At 36.0% G+C, this 18,068-nt stretch overlaps 1 protein-coding gene across 1 annotated transcript in view; it reads left to right on the forward strand.

Moving 5' to 3' along the window:
- LOC107696514 (CUB and sushi domain-containing protein 3-like) overlaps window positions 1-17,745 on the forward strand; it is an 89,746-nt gene extending 72,001 nt beyond the window's left edge. The window contains exons 5-7 of the mRNA XM_016496872.1: window positions 14,859-14,946; window positions 16,305-16,429; window positions 17,569-17,745. Of these exons, the coding sequence (XP_016352358.1) occupies window positions 14,859-14,946; window positions 16,305-16,429; window positions 17,569-17,621 (266 nt within the window). The 3' untranslated portion in view covers window positions 17,622-17,745. The remainder of the gene's footprint in view (window positions 1-14,858; window positions 14,947-16,304; window positions 16,430-17,568) is intronic.
- Window positions 17,746-18,068: the final 323 nt, after the last annotated feature.

The raw sequence follows: 18,068 nt of genomic DNA on the forward strand, positions 1-18,068 counted from the left end.
TTTTTTTAAGGGTTTTTTTTTTTTTTTTTTTTTTTTTGGGCAGCTTGTTTCTCTTTGTGTATCAGTTCTTGCAAGAATTAAATGCCTTATTGTGTTAAGAGTAAGACATCATTCAACCCCTAAAGCAACTTCATAAAAACAGTAGTTTGCATGTACAGATGGTAGTGGTTTCAAATTTGCAAAGCAAACTTCTCCTTCAAGCCTAAGTCATTTAGAGGTGAGCATGGTAATGAAGAATAATCCAAGATAAGTAATGTAAACTAGGGCAAAGATGTTGGCAAAGGGACAAGGGAGCCAGCTTTCATAACGCCAATAAGAATTGCAAATGTGCAAAAGGAGTTCTTCTACCAAACTTAGTCTTGTAGCTTTTGATGACACAGCAAGCACTCTGCAACACTTCTTGCTCACTTTTAAGAGTAGGTCAGTTAGCCATAGAATTTGAAATCCGTATGTGGCCACAGGTCCTCTGTCATGCCTTCCCTGGAGTGGATGCCACATCTAATAAAGTCCTCCTTTGATGGTCTCTCCTGCCACCATCCATTTAAACTGGTTGCAAGATTGTGGATGCATGTTCGTACTAGATTCACACAGTTCGCCTGAGGGAGTAATCATTTGGCTGGACCCTACGAGGTCTATGTCAAACACGATTCCTCAGGAATTTCCTTAACTCAATGCCATTAGTGCTACAGAAACTCCAGCAAACAGTCTATAATGAAGACAATGCTCCACACTACTACCTGCTGTACTTAAGTTGGGCACTTTAAATGTGTCAGTGGAACATTATGTTATAATCTTTTCAGCAATGTAGCCTTTGAATTGGAGAATTGGAAATGTGAAATTAATCTAATATGGAGGCCAAAGTTGTTGACATATCGATGTTACAATATAATTAAATAAAGAATATCACATTATCAGTATTTCATAAACTGTAGCATAGTGTCTTGACGAGCAACGCTAGGTCTAAAATAATAGATTTCAGACTCAAACTCTCACTTCAAAGTCTTTTGGTCTGCGTGCGCCTGGGCTTTAGGCAAAAACCAGTTGACATGTAGTAGAAACACACACCATTGTCTCAGTTTTAGGCAACAGAGTGGAATCCCAGAACCTCTTACTGAATATTTCAGTGCCAAACTGCCCATCACCATCTGTACAGGGCAAGCAATGCAGCACTGTGTTGATATTCCTCAGACATTCTGGTTATGGCTTTCTAGTCAACACTGGAAAAATCTTTTTAATTTGTAATTAGCATTTAGCAAATCAAAAATAAAATAAATGCATACATACATACATGCAGAAATATATAGATAAATACTAAAGAAGCAAAATTGCATAAGACATTGAGACTCCTTGTCAGAGATCCAAGTTAAGGTTATAATATACGCTTTTTTTTTTTTTTTTTTTTACTTCATTGGCAACATTTTTTGTTTTATATATATTTGTTGTTTAATTTCTTCTTAAACTTAAACTTAATTCAAACAGTGAATATTAAACATCTTCATGATTTAATGTTGGAGGCTCCATTCAAACTTTGTTTTGTAGGTAATTAAATTCAGTTCAATTGAATTTCAGTTTTATGTGTACTATCTATATTTAGTTTTTGGCAAACATTGCACTTTTTGAGAAACTAAAGATTTGGACGAAAAACCATTGCATTGACTTTTGTTCATAAAATGATTAGAAACATTTTAGCTTGATGTTGCGAATTAGCATTTGTTATATTATTTTAATTTATTGTCATAATTATAAACAGGTTCTTGCACAAAATTGTTTTACTGTTTACTTCACTTGGTTATTATTTTATTTTTTTACCTATAACTAAACGTCACGAACATTCACAGGAAATAGTTTACGTCTGCATTTAAAAATACGGTGGATAAAACCAATGCAAACAGTCCATGCAAATAAACGGCAGTATCAGTATTTTTAGAGCAGAATTTACCTTTCATTTCTGCTCTAAAAATTGGTGAGCTGTTGCTAAGTGGGGAAAAAATGTCCTGAAATCAATCATTTTTTATCTAGTTATTTTGGATAAAGGAACATTGCAGTCTAATTGATAACCAAGCTAAATAAGCATGAAGAGGTTCTCTAAACAGAATCATTTAGAAGAAAAGCAGGAAATCAGATGATATGAATGATATTAAAGAGAGAAAATAAAAATATGCTTTGACTGTAGAGTGGTTAATACTTTATTTTTATATCATAATAATTTAATGCACACCTAGTCATGGATCATCTCTTACATATGATTCTCTGGAAAGATCGATGATATGGTTATCATAGCCAGTATGTTATTGTCAAAGGTGGCAATGGATCAACAAAAGCACAAGCTATTTGCTTTACTGGTCAGCTGTGGTTATTAATGTTTACTCATATATAAGCAACCTAAGGGCTCAGAAGGTTTTTTTTTTTTTTTTTTGTATAGATTATTCACAGAAGCAGAAATAACAACCAAAGTTACCCCTTAGCAACAGTGGCTCATCAAACCGCTCAATTTAAGAACATAAGCAATATTTATCTCACCTCGTAGGTCATTTACAGTTTTCCTCTCGCTTACTCGAACGACTTTAGTAACTGTTTATACAAGAACTGAAATATACATTTTATTGTGATAGAGTTTTGTGCTTGCAGGGTTCAGTAAGTTCATTTGCAGGCCTCCGCTTACGTTCCCGTAGCAACCACAGCTGATATTAGACCCCCACCCCCTCACCCTCAATCTACAGAAGAAAATCTTCATTAAAGAAAATGCCATCCACTATTCATTGATAATGCACAGATTTGGTAAGCGTCTGAGTCCATAGGGGTATATAAGTCTTTAAAGGGTAAACATCCCCAGGAGAAAAATATATCTGCAACTCTAATGGCTCTCAGTGTTGCCATTACTTCTAGACAAGAGTAGTGCGCTTGGTCTCAGCAGAGGAGATTTATCAAAGAGTTATGTCAGAATTCACTCAGGAAGGCTTTCAGATGAAGTAATGGCCAGAAAGCGGCAATATTCCACAAGTATTATTATACATATGCTCTGTTCATCATTTATCCTAACGTTTATATTACAGACAGTTGTTTAATGAAAAGCACAATCAAGTGGGTCGACGAACTGCATTTTGCATTTAACTTTAAGTATATTAATCAGATGCTAAACCTGTGTGGCCCTGTTGCTGGTATAGCCATAACTGAGATGTTATGTAATGATGCCCTCATATGCCTGACAGTAAGAAGGTGAAGGTCAGTTGTATGGCAGGGAAATATGATAGTATCACTATTTCCTATCCGATAACAAATGGTGCACAGGATCCACTCTCGACTTTGGTCCAGCTAATAATCTGATATCCAGGGCGGAAAACAATTACTGTAATCTATCCTTGACTAGATGGACATGGGGATAGGTTGCCAAGGGACTCAGCAGAGAGATACGGTGGCAATGCAAGGACATGTCTGAGATCACATCAAAGATACCTGGAAGAGCCAATGTACATATAAAATGAAGTGGTTTGAAAGCACTTTCAGCTGGAGTTTTGATGCTGTAGCTTGTTAATTGGGTTTTGAAATCTTCGCTTAACTTTAATAGAACAAACAGGTGAATGTGCAAGTCTGCAGCAACCCTCACCGCAAGTACGTCAACAAGAAAAACAAATGTTTGTGATAGCAGACCTTCGAACCCATCACAAGTATTTGGGTTTGAGTTGATGAGTTCCTTGCAATGGGGATTTGAAGATTTGATTTGTACCCATCACATCCTGCGCAGCTCAGTGGAGCAGTCATTTCCAAGAAACCATGAATATGTTGACCTTGGTTAGCTGCTGACAGCTGCTCGATTTTTCAATTAATTAGTGTTTGAAAAGCGCTCGTAGCCCGAATAGGTGTTGAAATGCCTTTGTCACACATGTGGAGGCTCAGGAAAATGTTAAATGAATAATTATAGATGTAAAATGTCAGTTCGGTGCCATAAAGAATTTGAGGAAAGTTTGGTTTGACAGGTAATAGACAGTAATTGCGGAAAGCTTGGTCTTTATTGCCTATATAGATGCATATTTGGGGTAGAAGGAATGCAGAACAGCTTCTTTTACAGTGCATTAGAATATACTGTATTTAGCATACATATGTGCATTTGCCAATACAGACTGCTTATGTTGCATCCAGGCTGTTGGTTGGGCATTGTAACGAATGAGTTTGTGTTTTAATGTGTTGTCTGGTGTGTTTATAGTCTGTGCTTAGTTTTATTGATGGCATACAAAATGTTGTGCCATTTACGATACTCGGGAAGCGATAAGCAAATTACTTGAGAGATCTAAAGTGACGTAAGTGATTGAAAGACATGCTGAAACATCATTTGGGATAATAATCAGTGAAAATGGCTTTCGTTTTCAAAACAGAAATGTGTCGCCATCACCATCATTCTGATGTGTTGCCCATTTCTGCCAAAATTTCTAATTAATCACATTTATTATGATTTTATGTCAGTGTTTCCACTCAAGTTTATAATGACAGAACATCCTGGTAGTGTTAATGGGATGATGTTCCACAGCTTAAAAGAATTGTGATTATAACTGAAGTTTAAGGTTAGATTTGTTTCCTTATGGTAGAAATAAAGGAACTATTATGGCAATTAGCATTATGTGTAATTTCAGTGTGCTTTAATGTACCTTTAAAAGTGGTTTAATGTCTTGTCATTGACTAAGGTCAACAGTCCTTTCCTCAGTTTTAATGTGTTGTCACTAGCAGAGCATTTCATTTGCAGGCCTCGTGTCAAATGATTTATTCAGCATAAACCTTTTAAGTAGAAACAGGTGCCAAAGCAAATTTCCATCTACAGAATAATTTACTAAACCTTTGGATCTGGGTGTGTCTATGTCAATAGCATATTCAAATGAATGCTGAATAGGTTCATGTTGAAGGTTTTTCTAAATCAGTTTTCCATTGGTTTTTATTTATTTATGGTGATGGGCTGATCCAGTGGGTGGTTAATGGGTGCTCAGTAATGAAAGTGAGGTTCCATTAAGAGTTGATAGAATGATTCCATCTTCAACTGAATACTGTAGGTGTGTTATAATCACCTATCATTCTTAAACAGCTTCCTCCAGATATAGATGCATTCGGTTTAATAAAAAAAAAAAGGGGGGACCATCTATAAAAACTGTTTAAACACGTCAACTTCAGGAAATATGAAAGGGTAATGCTCTGGGCCTGTATGTTTTAATTCTGGCACAATGTTGATTACCAAAGAAAATTATTTCAACTCGCTCTCATCCACCTTATTAGCACCTCTAAACTGGTGGTTTTGGTAACTTTATAGCTCAAATAATAAACAAGTTTTTACTGAATCTTAAACAAAAATGCAAGCTTTGCATTACTATTTTTCAACCTTCTGGAATGTTGACCTGGTTTACTTCTACTTGTGTCGTAAATGCTTTGCTGCAACTGTGATTTGATTGTGTGTGTGTGTGTGTGTGTGCGTGCGTGCGTGCGTGCGTGTGTGTGTTTTTGTTTTTGTTTTTAATTTTTTTTAACAAAAGATATGGATTGAGTCAATTATATTCTGTGTCTAGCAACACTATACCTCAAATACTGTCTAAAACGTATTGTACCCAGACCATTTCTTTCATTAATGTTCTTTGTAAGTGTACTTTGAAATAATGATACATCTCAGGAAGCAAGAGAAATTTGCTATTTTAAATCCAGGGGATGTTAATGGATCAGGGTCAGCTGTATAATAACTGTATAATATCTGTATTTCAGTTTTGCTTAAGAGTGTGTATAATACATGATTTTCATCTGCTACTTCTGACTTTTTCCACATAAGATATACCCTGTTTCAAATATTCTTTAGTAGGTAATCAATCAATCAATAAATTTATTTATTTATTTATTTTGTTGTTGTTGTTGTTGTTGGATTTGATTGGCATTGGACTTAGATGATGTATTATGTGTTTAGAATTTTGAAAAAATCACTGCTTTTACCTTTTCTAGCTGTGAAAGTGGTATTTGGGAAGCATATGGACCTGGAGTATATAAGGGTTTTGAAGAATTTAAAGTTACGAATGTTGGAAATGTGTTTGGTAAAAGATTATGTAAGGGTGGGCAAACATTGTATTTCATTCATATTCATAGGCTGCCTGAACAGTCAAATTTAGGCCCCTCTTTAACAAAAATTTAATATTTATTTATCCAAAAGAGGAATGTATTGTATCTCCATAGGAAGTAGAGCCATTGTTGAGTGTGCATTTGCATGGCTCTGTTCAGTAATGCTACATCTCAGATTTACACATTTAGCCCCAACATGTTCTCCTTTCCCTGTGTCATCCATTTCAGTTGAAGAAACAAACATATACAGCTCTATTATTGGGGAAACTTCATTTTCTATGAAAATGTATAAATCCCATTGCCAATAATAACACAGATGCGGTTTTAAAATATAAATGAAGGCTATTGTTTGCTTATAGCTCGATGTGTTCAAATGATTACATATTTAACTGACAGAAGACTAATTTAGTGACAGAAAATCACACTAATGTCATACATTCGTTCATACAACACAACTTGTGGAATCTCTAATTTTCATCCGTTTAACCTGGCTGTTACCGAGTTCTAGTGAATGTCACATGACTCCATCTGATGGCAAAGCCAGGGTTCATTTTCAGGTCGGTCTTCCCATAACTAATGTGGTGACCAGGAATTGTTTGTGTTGCTTTGCACTCATTATGCATTTATTAGTTAGCTGGTTTAATGACATGCACCATTTACAATGGGAAAAAGAGGCATTAATGCAAGTAAAGCATTTTCCACAATGTTTTCAAATATTCAGAGTGGACTAGTTATCATCATCATCATCATCATCCTCATCATCATCATCATTATTATTATGAGCTTTTACATTCCCAACAAGACTTCTGTTTGACCTTTGACATGCTGGGCTACATGCTTGTCTGGATTAGCCCTAAGGACTGTGCCATTTGTCTGCATGCATGTCAAACAGCCACTTTATCTCCCGTAGGAATACCTTGGCAGACATTTGTGGCCCAAACTACTTAATTAAACAAATAATTAAAGAAAGTCTGCTTCACATCAAATGATGTAGACATGCAGAGCAAGCTGAACTCTTCTCCTTTCTCCTTGTGACAACTGAACAGAAGTCCTGTCCTTCCACTCCTTTTTTAATTTTTTTCCTCACTTTTTCCTTTTTCACCCTTGCCTTTTATTCAACACATGCCCATATTTTCTGTTTGCAGAGCACTTTGGAAATTGTTGACACTGCTATACTTTTCTGCTATTCTCTCTCATGCGCTTGATGATGGTTTCTTTTTCAGTGCTTACAAGTTTATTTAAAACCTGTTTCACCTGATTTCATGTTTTTTTGTTTCATTTTTTCCCCTTTAACTAGTGAAAAGGTCTGTAGATTTCAAATCTAGAGGAGTAAAATTATTCTTTAACTAGTTGTAGATTTCAAATCTAGAGGAGTAAAATTATTCCCTGGCAAAGACAACAGCAACAAGTTCAACAAGTTTGAGTCTACCCTTTGTTACTATTTTATGGTAAATCTGTGTTACTCGTTTGGAGTCGATTACAGCAAACAGTGACTGTAAGATCATTGCAAGATCAGCTTGTGCTGATAAGCATTTATCGGCGAAATCACGGCTGAATTTCAGTTCCCACGAATATCTCACAAGCAGAAGTTTCCAGACGATTTAATTTAACCCCCCACTGAGAGTTATTTCCTCAAAAGCATGAATGGCAGTTTACCGTAAAATTGTGATTTGTACACGTAATGAGGGAGTGATCTTGTGGCTTGTTGTATCTGTGCAACGCTTTTTATGCGTTGTAAATTCCTATCATTTTTATATTAACATCCAGTTAGCTTCTCTTCATTTTACTTTCAAAAACAAAGATTTGTTTCTATGGCCATTGGTCTAAGTTTTATAAATTATGGATTTTTAAGTATAGAAAATGTTTAACCTTGTGAATTACGTAACAGACATCAGACATTTATGAGCATAGTTCACTTAAGCTTAATTGCGTAATTTGATTCAACAAGACAGTGACATGAAACTTAAATTCATGTTTCTTCACTTTAATGCTCCGACATGCACTCACATGTCTCTGAAACATGAAAAATTGGCGTTTTATTTCAATGACTGCTTAGTTAATTCAGTATACTGTATATTCAATCATTAAAACAGTTGCACCAAGATGGAGCCAGCCCTATAGATTTAAATAGCTCTTTCGATTCCCTGGGAGGGGGGGTTATGCCAATAATCTCTAAATATAATGGTAAATATTATTGTACAGAATAAATAAAATAAAAAGGCAGATGTATTTTCACATATGAAGACCTATTTACACCGTGTGAGAAAAATAGTGATATTGATATTATATTGATATTATAAAAAAAATATATTGTTTATTTTATATTGTACTTAAGCCAAGTGAAGTGATAAAAATATATAAAATTTAGGAATGTACGGAAATTATATGTGACTCCCCTCTAATGCTTTTGGAATATGTTTTAAATATGTGCTTCTGAAAAAGAGCCCATCTTGTTTCATTGTTAATGCAACTTCCCTTGTTGCATTCAGAATCTAGTGTTAGAAAGCAAATGAGCCTGAAGCCTAAAGAATTTTCTGTTAGGAACAAAATGTGTTCATAAATGCTGGTGTTCCATGACATCATGCAGTTAATAGAATTAAGATGGAATGTTTACAGTCGACTGAGCAATCATTGACCTTTTATGCTTTCTCTGTAGTTATGTAGCAATACTGACTGTTGATTGAGCTCTAAAAGCCCTGCGGGTTTCATACTCCACTGGCCTTGAATGTGCGAAAAAAGGCAACTTTTCTAAACATAGCAGAGTGATAATTCTAAAGGAGGACGTTGAGAAAAAAAAGAATTGCACTAAAGTAACCCTCAACTTCCAGCAGAAAGGCCTAAATTCTCCCAGGCTGATGGATGGTGAAAACAGCAACATGATGCTTTAGCTCAGAGCCCATTAGAAGAGAACAGCAAGTTAAACATCAAGATGGTCCCCTGACCTCAACATGTTTTTGTTTTTTCACACAGCCAGTTGGGTCCTATTAGTTTTCTTCATTTTCTTCAACAAAATGCTGCTGTTTTCAAGCTAATGTGTTTTGATGAATTAAATATTAGAGAATGTTTCTTACCAACAGTTTCGATTTGTAATTACTAGTACCTCAGTACACTTTTATTTGCAGTTAAGCTGTTTCCAAAATCGTATGCTGTAGCTTTAAAGTACACTGCAGCTGTAATATACAGTATATATATATATATTAGGGCTGTCAAAATTAACTCGTTAATAACTGCAAATTCAGTTTAACGGCACTAATTTTATTAACGCAGTGCGCATTTTCTGTTTGACCTGTGGCCTAGCCCATATTAGGAGAAATGGAGATGCACAGTGTTGCCAACTTAGCAAATTTGTCGCTAGATTTAGTGACTTTTCAGAGCCCTTTAGCGACTTTTTTTTTTTCTTTTCAGAAAAGCGCCTAGCGACAAATCTTTAGGGTTTGCCCAAACCTTATTTAGTTTCTGAGACTCACCGGTACTGCCGCACGAGCGTGAGGTCTCTCTTTCCCAGCGCGCACGCACGTCTCTCTGCATCTGCTCTGTTCAGCGAGCAGCGGAGAGGAGCAGCACTTTCCGTTAAAACACATATTATGTTGCTTCTCTAATTTTACATGCAAGTATAGCCGAAATCACAGCACAGCTATTGTCTTTATCTTATGCGTAGCCTATTTGATTTTATCAGACGACTGCTCGATTATAAATCAGAATTTTTGTGCAGATTATCATCTTGGAAGGGAGAGCTGGTTATGTAGTCTTAATGGGTCACGTTTCAGTCACTATTTCATATTCATTCCGTTGTCTGACAACAGAAACAGTAACATATATAAATGAAAACAGTTTTATTGAGAATTTAGCTGCATCAAAATATGTGGGCACAGAGAGGCAATCAAATGTAATAATAAATAATAAATGCACATTTTGCATGTTCAGAAGAAGTGAGCTGCCCTGTCGTGCGAATAGTGTAAACAGGCTTGTGTAAATATTAAATTGCTCAGTGCAAAGAAAGAGAAGTAATGGGAACCTGGTATTTGTATGTTCTTTTTTCATGTCTAATAGACACGAACAAGTTCTTTGAAAAACATCTATGACCTTTGAAGCATGTCTAGTCTTCATGCTCTATGCTGACTATGGTTTCACTAATAATAAACATACATTTGCATAAAGCATCCATATTTGTCCATGCCCATGTTGATTAGAGTATTAAAAACTTGAAAAGTCTTAATTTAAGGTACATTTAGAACAGACAAAAATGTGCGATTAAGTTGCGATTAATCACGAGTTGGCTCATGGCAATTATGCGATTAATCGCGATTAAATATTTTAATCGATTGACAGCCCTAATATATATGTATATACAGTATGTGTATATATATATATATATATATATATATATATATTATATTATAGGCTATATTTTTTCTTCTGACTTAGAGGCTTAATCACAAAGGTCAACTAAACAATACAATATAACAAGATAAAGTTCTAAAGTGACTGTTTTAAATGTACTTTTACTAACTTTTGGCATTTTTCAGTTCCCAGAGAGATCATTATGTTCAGTTATAGATACCGTACAATGATGAGGTTTCAGCAAATTGCATCACTGAAAGTAGAGGAATTACATCAGACTATAACTGGTCACAAAGTCAATCAGGAGAATAAATGATTCTGCAGAAGTCATGACTAATTGACATTGAAAATAAAAGAAAATTGAGAAAATCATGAGGCATTTTTACGAGTGAGGCGAGATAGGAGAGCGAGTTATTTTTCTACAAAGACTTGAGAGCCTGTCATTTTGGGCATTTTAATCAGATTTTAGTGGCTTTTTTTTATCAGGACTGGCTCACATCCAAAAGCAGGGCCAAATTTGATCAATCTTTCTCCAAAAGGCAAATGGTCAAGATATTGGTCAGCCCTTTAAAAGACAATCTGTTCTGTGTCACTGAATGCCTCATTACACAGTAAAATGTGGTCTAAATTTGAAGCACATAATTTACCCTTTTGTAGACAGAATTACTGATAAGTATCCCTAAAAAGTAACTAAATCTATAAATATGTTGTTGGACATGCATTTTTTCAAACAAATGACTTAAGATAAATAATGTCTTTATTTGTTTCTTAAAATATCAGAGGCATTAGTGTTCGAGTTAGGATTTGTGTTGAATTACAAATATTGTAATTTTTGTACGCCCACACACATGTAATGCCCATATGATAATGTTTTCAGCACTTTTGTAATTTTCTTTATTTGCATTAGTGGCATGAACTGAACTTTATTATGTTCAATAAAATGAATTGTCACCTCAGCTGACTGGGATTCAACAAAAAGCTGAAGGCTTTTATGTAATTGCGCTTTCAGAATAAGAGGAAAATTTAATTTTGTGTCAGTTTTCATATATAAGCAGAGTAAAATCCAGTGCACTTGCAGGGCTCAAAGTATCAAAGTGTTTGTTAGCTTCACAAGCAAGAAAATGTAACTTAAATCCCATGCATGTCTGTAGACCTTGCACATGTGTGCAGATATACGTAACAATGCCTTTTTATAACACATTCACACTACTCCCACACTCAGTGATGTTACTGAAGGCAAGGCAAGGCAAGGCAAGTTTATTTATATAGCACATTTCATACACCATGGAAATTCAAAGTGCTTTACATAAAGGAAGTAAAATAATCATAAAAAAATCACAACAATAAAACAGGGAACTTAAAAACGTTTTAAATTATTTAGAAATTGATTTAAAATTAATTTAAAACAGTTAAAAACCCCTCAAAACATTAGATTCATTCGCGCTGGAGCCGTGCCGGTGTGGTACCGAATTCTGCACCCTGCCAGATTATGCACCCCCAAGTATTGGTAGGTTTAGGAGTAGGTGTGGGGGAGGGGTTAGGATTAGGGGTGGGGTTGGGATTAGGCAATCAGGTAGGGACTTCAACGAGGGGGAGCATAATCTGGCAGGGGTGCAGAATTCGGCACAACACGGCTCTAAGAGCCGATTCTTTGTAACGAACGAGACTTCGTCATGCCTAGAGCTGATCCGTGCTGGTCGCTGAGGAAATACATCAACTTCGCGCTGTGGATCGCCGGTGTAGTGACGAAATTTGCACCCTGCCAGATTATGCACCCCCAAGTATTGGTAGGTTTAGGAGTAGGTGTGGGGGAGGGGTTAGGATTGGGGGTGGGGTTGGGATTAGGCAATCAGAATGCAGAATTCGGCGCAATACCGGCTCACAACCCACGCAAGGAAGATAATTCCGCACACAGCTGCAATTGCAGGTTTTCAAACAGAGATGGCGACAAAGAAGCAAAACTTACGGACTGCAGCTTTAAATAACCAATTTTTGGAGCAGGCAATTAGACATTTACAGGCACCATTTTTTATTAGTTATTTAGAAATAATTTGAAAATTTAAATAATTTGAAAGCAGCAATGGATACATTTTGCCACATAAGACACTGTGTATGTAATATTTTAGAACAAATTTTTGGACTTTATAGAGAAATCAAAGTGTTAAGGTTAATAAATGAATGTAAAATGATTTATTTTTTTTAGATAAAATGTAGTATCAGATGATATACAATGTCACACTATGAGACTTCCCAAAAGTATTTCATGTCAACTATCTAAAATCTTGATAAAAGTCCATGAACTTACATGTCAATTGCCAGGTAAAGTGGGAGTTGATTTGAAATAGTAAGCATGGATTAATCGCATGAATAAAAATGGTAATTAACTTAGTCACAGTGTGGGCTGAGTATCTCAATGTTCAAAGCTCTGCAAAATACAGGAAAATCACATTTTGACAATCTGTTACTTTTGATGTTAGTCACAGTTTCACCCATGCTTTGACAAAATCAACCTTTGTATTGGTATGACATTTGCATATGCTCCATTTTCCCATTGCACCTTTCCAGAACCTTTAATAGTTAATGAAGCCAGATTTAATCTATACAAAGCATGAAAATGGATACTTGGAGCAAAAACAGGTTGAGGAGACTGACAATCTTCGCAGAAAAGTACATAGAAGTTTCATAATGTTTAAGTTGAAGTTCTAACTGCTTCAGTGTGAATTGCTGCTTCAAATAGGGCTAATTTTCAAATTGCTTGCTGAGATGAACAAAGAACAGTCTATCAGTTTTTCATCCTGTACTTCTTTTTCACCATCTTTTTCTTGTTCTTTTTCCTCAGAATCACTCAATGATCACATGTTTAAAACTAGCAAACTCATGAATAATGTAATATTGTCTCGTCTTTCCACTTTAACTTGTGTTGTCCATTTGTACGACATTTAATGTTTGTCATTACCTTTGACCTGTGGGATAAATTCACTAAACAGTTGCAGCACTTCAGCACACAATATTTCAGAAGAAAAACTAAACTAAAAAAAACTGCATCATGATTATTTAAATTAAGTATTTTTTTCCCAACATTTGCATAATTTAATAAATTGGCACTAAAACTACAGGGACAGCCTGTGCAAATAAATTACGCCATCAGTAGGCATCCTTCAGTCTTAGTGAATTCCTCACCCTGTGTCATGACCACACTTCCATCATTCAATCACAAGCCATTTCTGGAGAGACAGGAACATCTTGAGCCTCACTTAAAGGAATTTAAGGTCCGGCAGGTGTTTACAATTCTGAATCAGTAAACAGAAATTAGAGAGAGCCACTGTTCCTCATTAGATTATCTTAAGAATTTGGGGACAGTTGAACAAATGCAAACACATCCACTTAAGAAAGTAGTGAAATGTACAACTAATAAAATTGGTAAAAAAAAAAATTTTTAAAGTTTAAGCGTAAAACTCTGCATTTTCACTGTAGAGTCATTTTAGCTTCATTAATAGTTCAGGATGCATAAAGAAGTAAGTGTCTTCAATACTGTGGGGGTCATTTTGATTTTACAGTGCTGTGCTTGTGTGCATGCTGATGATAGTGAGCATTTCTGCATTATGTTCAGACCCCTCTTTGTACTAATCAGCATATTTTAACTGCATGGTTAAATTAAATATTAATTGTGCATTAATTTCATCAGACTATACACCTACATGTGCGTATGTGCATGTAAAGGGCTGCATTTGAAGTCACATTCACTTGGTTGGAAAATGAGAGGTGACACGGTCCTCTCGGCCCCAGATAGACAGTTATCAAAATTACTCATCTTTAGACTAGTCACATGGCCCATGACAACCACTCTAACCTTCAGCCTTAACCTTCGTAGACTAGATCACACATCATATATATATATATATATATATATATATGTAGTATACATATATATACTGTCTGTAAGTATGTTAAGTATATGTAATTATATATATATATATATATATATATACACACACACATTTATTCTGCACAAGGGTTACTGCTTGTTGCACTTGAATCACTTCTTAAGTGAGCATTTTGTTCCTAACATAGTGTCTAATCTACTATTAATGCTACTGATAATAAAGTGTGTCCTCAATTTAGCATAAAAAGCTGTTAATATGACCTGGGATTTAGCAGATACACCACTTTCAATGATGTAGTCACACTCTTACAAAGCGACAACTGCACTAAGACACATTTGTGGGGACGTGTTAAGTTATCAGATAATTTGATGATGTGTGCATTGTGTGTTTTTGTCTGTGTTCACGTGTAAGTTCCACCTCCTCTTCAAATTGTGACCCTAGTGTTATGTACATTGTCAGCAGTTCTGTGAAGCCGTTTGCATGAGGCTTGCCTGAGGAAAATGATGTTTATCTGTATGTATGTGCCTAATGGCAAACTGTGCTCTGAATTCGCAGTAAACGAAGGAGGAATCAAACAGGCCTCTAACTCCTGTCCAGACCCGGGGGAACCTGAAAACGGCAAGCGCATTGGCAACGACTTTAGGTAATCACCATTAGGTACTGTGTGTCCTGATATTGGCTTCGCAAGAAGGTATCTGGTGACCATTATTACCGCATTCTCCACCAAGAAAGCCAGCATTAGGTGCTAATAATTACATTCTTATTGGTCAGTCGCAGCATTTTTATGTTTCCTAATATTCGCCATCATACATGCAGATGAAATACTGTAATATTGCAGTGCTAGTCTTCTTACCGTACTGATTGTATTGTACACTATTTTTTAGCAGAAGCTTTAAGATTATATGCAGATAAGATAAAATAATTTCAACTCAAGTCAATATTTAACGCCCAAATATTTATTTATTGGAAGAGTAGTTGTGTAATAACTGGGATAATGTACTGTCAGCCTTTACATATAAACTTTTCCAAGAAGAGAAGAAACCTGTATTATGGATACAGTGCTTCTACACTGATACTTGTCATTAATATTGTAACATCTGAATATCTTGTTGTGGTGACCTCTGTTTAGCACTCCCAGAGCATATAAATCATGTTCTCCATACCAGGCTCTTCCAAGACTTTCCCGAAGTCATGCTAATACCGGCTCCACAGGGAAGCTGACAATATGAGCATGGCTTTACCGCTAATTAGGGCTAGTCAATTCAAATTGTGACACTGATGTTATTTCAGGTTTTTGTGTAACATGGCTTTAGGATTACAGAAAAACCTCAGCAAATTCAATGGGAGCGTTTGATGTTTGTTAGCAGAGGGTTTTACACACAAGATCGCACAACATGTTGCAAAATAACTGTTTGCTGTTTCCTCAAATTAAAGTGTATGATTGTCAAAATGTTAAAGCATTTGCTAAAAGCATCGGCACTTGTTGAGTGGGTTGGTTGAGTTCTGCTCAACCTCACATTGAAGGAAGTGTTGAAGGAATGGAAGAAGCTTCAAACTAGATTTGATAAAGTATCAAGACGTACCACAGTATTGATTGTACACTAGCTAGGAGGATAAGACGCTCTTTTGATATCCCTTCATTTATTTATCCCCCTCTTGTGCATGCTGCAATACTTTTCTCTCAAACTTCTTTGTGTATGTGTGTTGCGTGTTTGCATAGAACTGAGAGTAGACGGCATATTTAAATTGAAATTTGATATTTTTTGGAAAGATGCACAGTATTTTTCTGTGCCATGTTGCATGAACGACTGCTACCGTGGTACACAAAGTTATAACCCAATGAACTGTGCTTTTAGCTATAAAAGCCTCATTTTCATGTGCATCAAATTAAATATGGCATTCACCCTGATTATTCAGTCATGCTAATGGATTTGTGTTGGATCTGATTTGTTTGTCAACCTGTGTGTGTGCATGCACGCATATGGGTCCTGATCCCTACAGTATTGGCGCCACAGCCCAGTTCACCTGTGATGAAGACCACGTTCTCCAGGGCTCCAAGAGCATCACGTGTCAGAGAGTGGCAGAGGTGTTCGCGGCATGGACTGATCATAGACCTGCTTGTAGAGGTAAGTCCGTTAACTGCAAACCACACTGAACGTCTGAGTATATTTCTGTTTAAACTCAATAAGTGTAAATCAGATCAATGTTAGACTCTTTATCAGTCTTTTATCGGTGGTCTAGTCCTGCAGTTTAAAGGGATAGTTCACCCAAAATGCTTTTATCAGCATTTACTCACCCTTGTGCTCTAAACTTATGTGCTGTAAAAAGAGATGTTTAGAAGAATGTTCACACTGCTTTTTGCCATACAATGAAAGTGGATGAGTACCAAATGTTGTCTAAAAGGATTCCAAAAAAGCAACTTAAAATTGGTGTATGCGACTTGTGTGCTATGTTCCAACTTTTATGAAACCACGCGATATACTCTCAGAAAAAATATGCAAAAATCATACCTTTAGGTGTACAACAGCTAGTCACAGTAATTTATTTACCCTTTGAAATGTTCCTAGTAGTACCTTAAGGGTACTTATTAATACTCTAAAGTACTAATATTCACCTTTTTGGGGGTAGATAAGTTGTTCCTAAGGGTACTGCCTGAGTGAAAAGGTATCAATTTTGCACATTTTTTTCTGACAGTGTAGCTTTGCCACAGGCTGAAATTAAAGTTGTTGTTTGCAAAAATCTTGCCCTCAAATCTCTTTTGCGCATATTCTGATATGGTGAGTGTCACTTCAGTCACGTAACAAGTGAGAACCTATGTGGTTAGCATTGCTGACATCAAATCTGGTACAATAAATCTCTGCACACAATATTTAAATGTGTACTTATGCATATTAGATTTTAAGCAGCAAAACCTGGTCACCATTCACTTTAATTGTATGGAAAAAGAGCAACTTGAATATTCCTCCCCTTCCTTTTGAGTTCCACTGAAGAAACTAAGCCATACAGGTTTGAGGGTGAGAAAATAATTTTTGGGTGAACTATCCTTTTAAGATTAAACCTACACAGTCTCTATATAGGTTGTCAGCCCTCAGCGTTATGAATGTGGGTCAGTCATCATGAGGAGATATTTGGTCTGAATACTTAGTAGGATTAATTATTGCTAGAAGGGTTAGGTTAGATGTGTAATATTAATTAATTTTAGGAGTGTTTGCAATTGTCTTGTGACAAGCTTACTAATCAACTTTTTTCCCACTGGATCTGATAGTATTGCCATGGCAACTAGTAAAATTCAGAGCAAAATTTGCATGCCAGCAGTGACTTCTAGCTTTTCACAGCCCTAATGGCTTTAAGTGTCAGTTGGCTGCCCTGGGCAAACAAACAGGAATTGGACTGTCTCCATCATTCAGGAGGACACTTTAATTATAGCTCAAATTGAAGTGGAGTGACACGGACACTTTCATCAGCCTCTAAGGATCACTGGATGTTCCGTTTTTTTTTTTTTTTTTTTGGAATAGTCATGAATTTATTTAGCCATAGCATTAAGTTAATTCTCATCTCTGTTTTAGTGTTTATTTAAAACAAGGGCATCTTGCTATCATTGTAGCCTCCAATCTGATTCTGTTAGTTATCAGCTTGCATCATCTTTTAATGCTCAGCAAGCCAGCAGAAGTGACTAGCCAGCTTTAAATCCCAGTTCCACAGGGGTGGAAATGTTGTAAAACTGCACCGCTATTAGCACAAATGATGCGTTTCAATGCAATGTAA

The sequence above is a fragment of the Sinocyclocheilus anshuiensis genome, unplaced genomic scaffold, assembly GCF_001515605.1.
Source record: "Sinocyclocheilus anshuiensis isolate Anshui unplaced genomic scaffold, SAMN03320099.WGS_v1.1 scaffold590, whole genome shotgun sequence".
NCBI lineage: Eukaryota > Metazoa > Chordata > Actinopteri > Cypriniformes > Cyprinidae > Sinocyclocheilus > Sinocyclocheilus anshuiensis.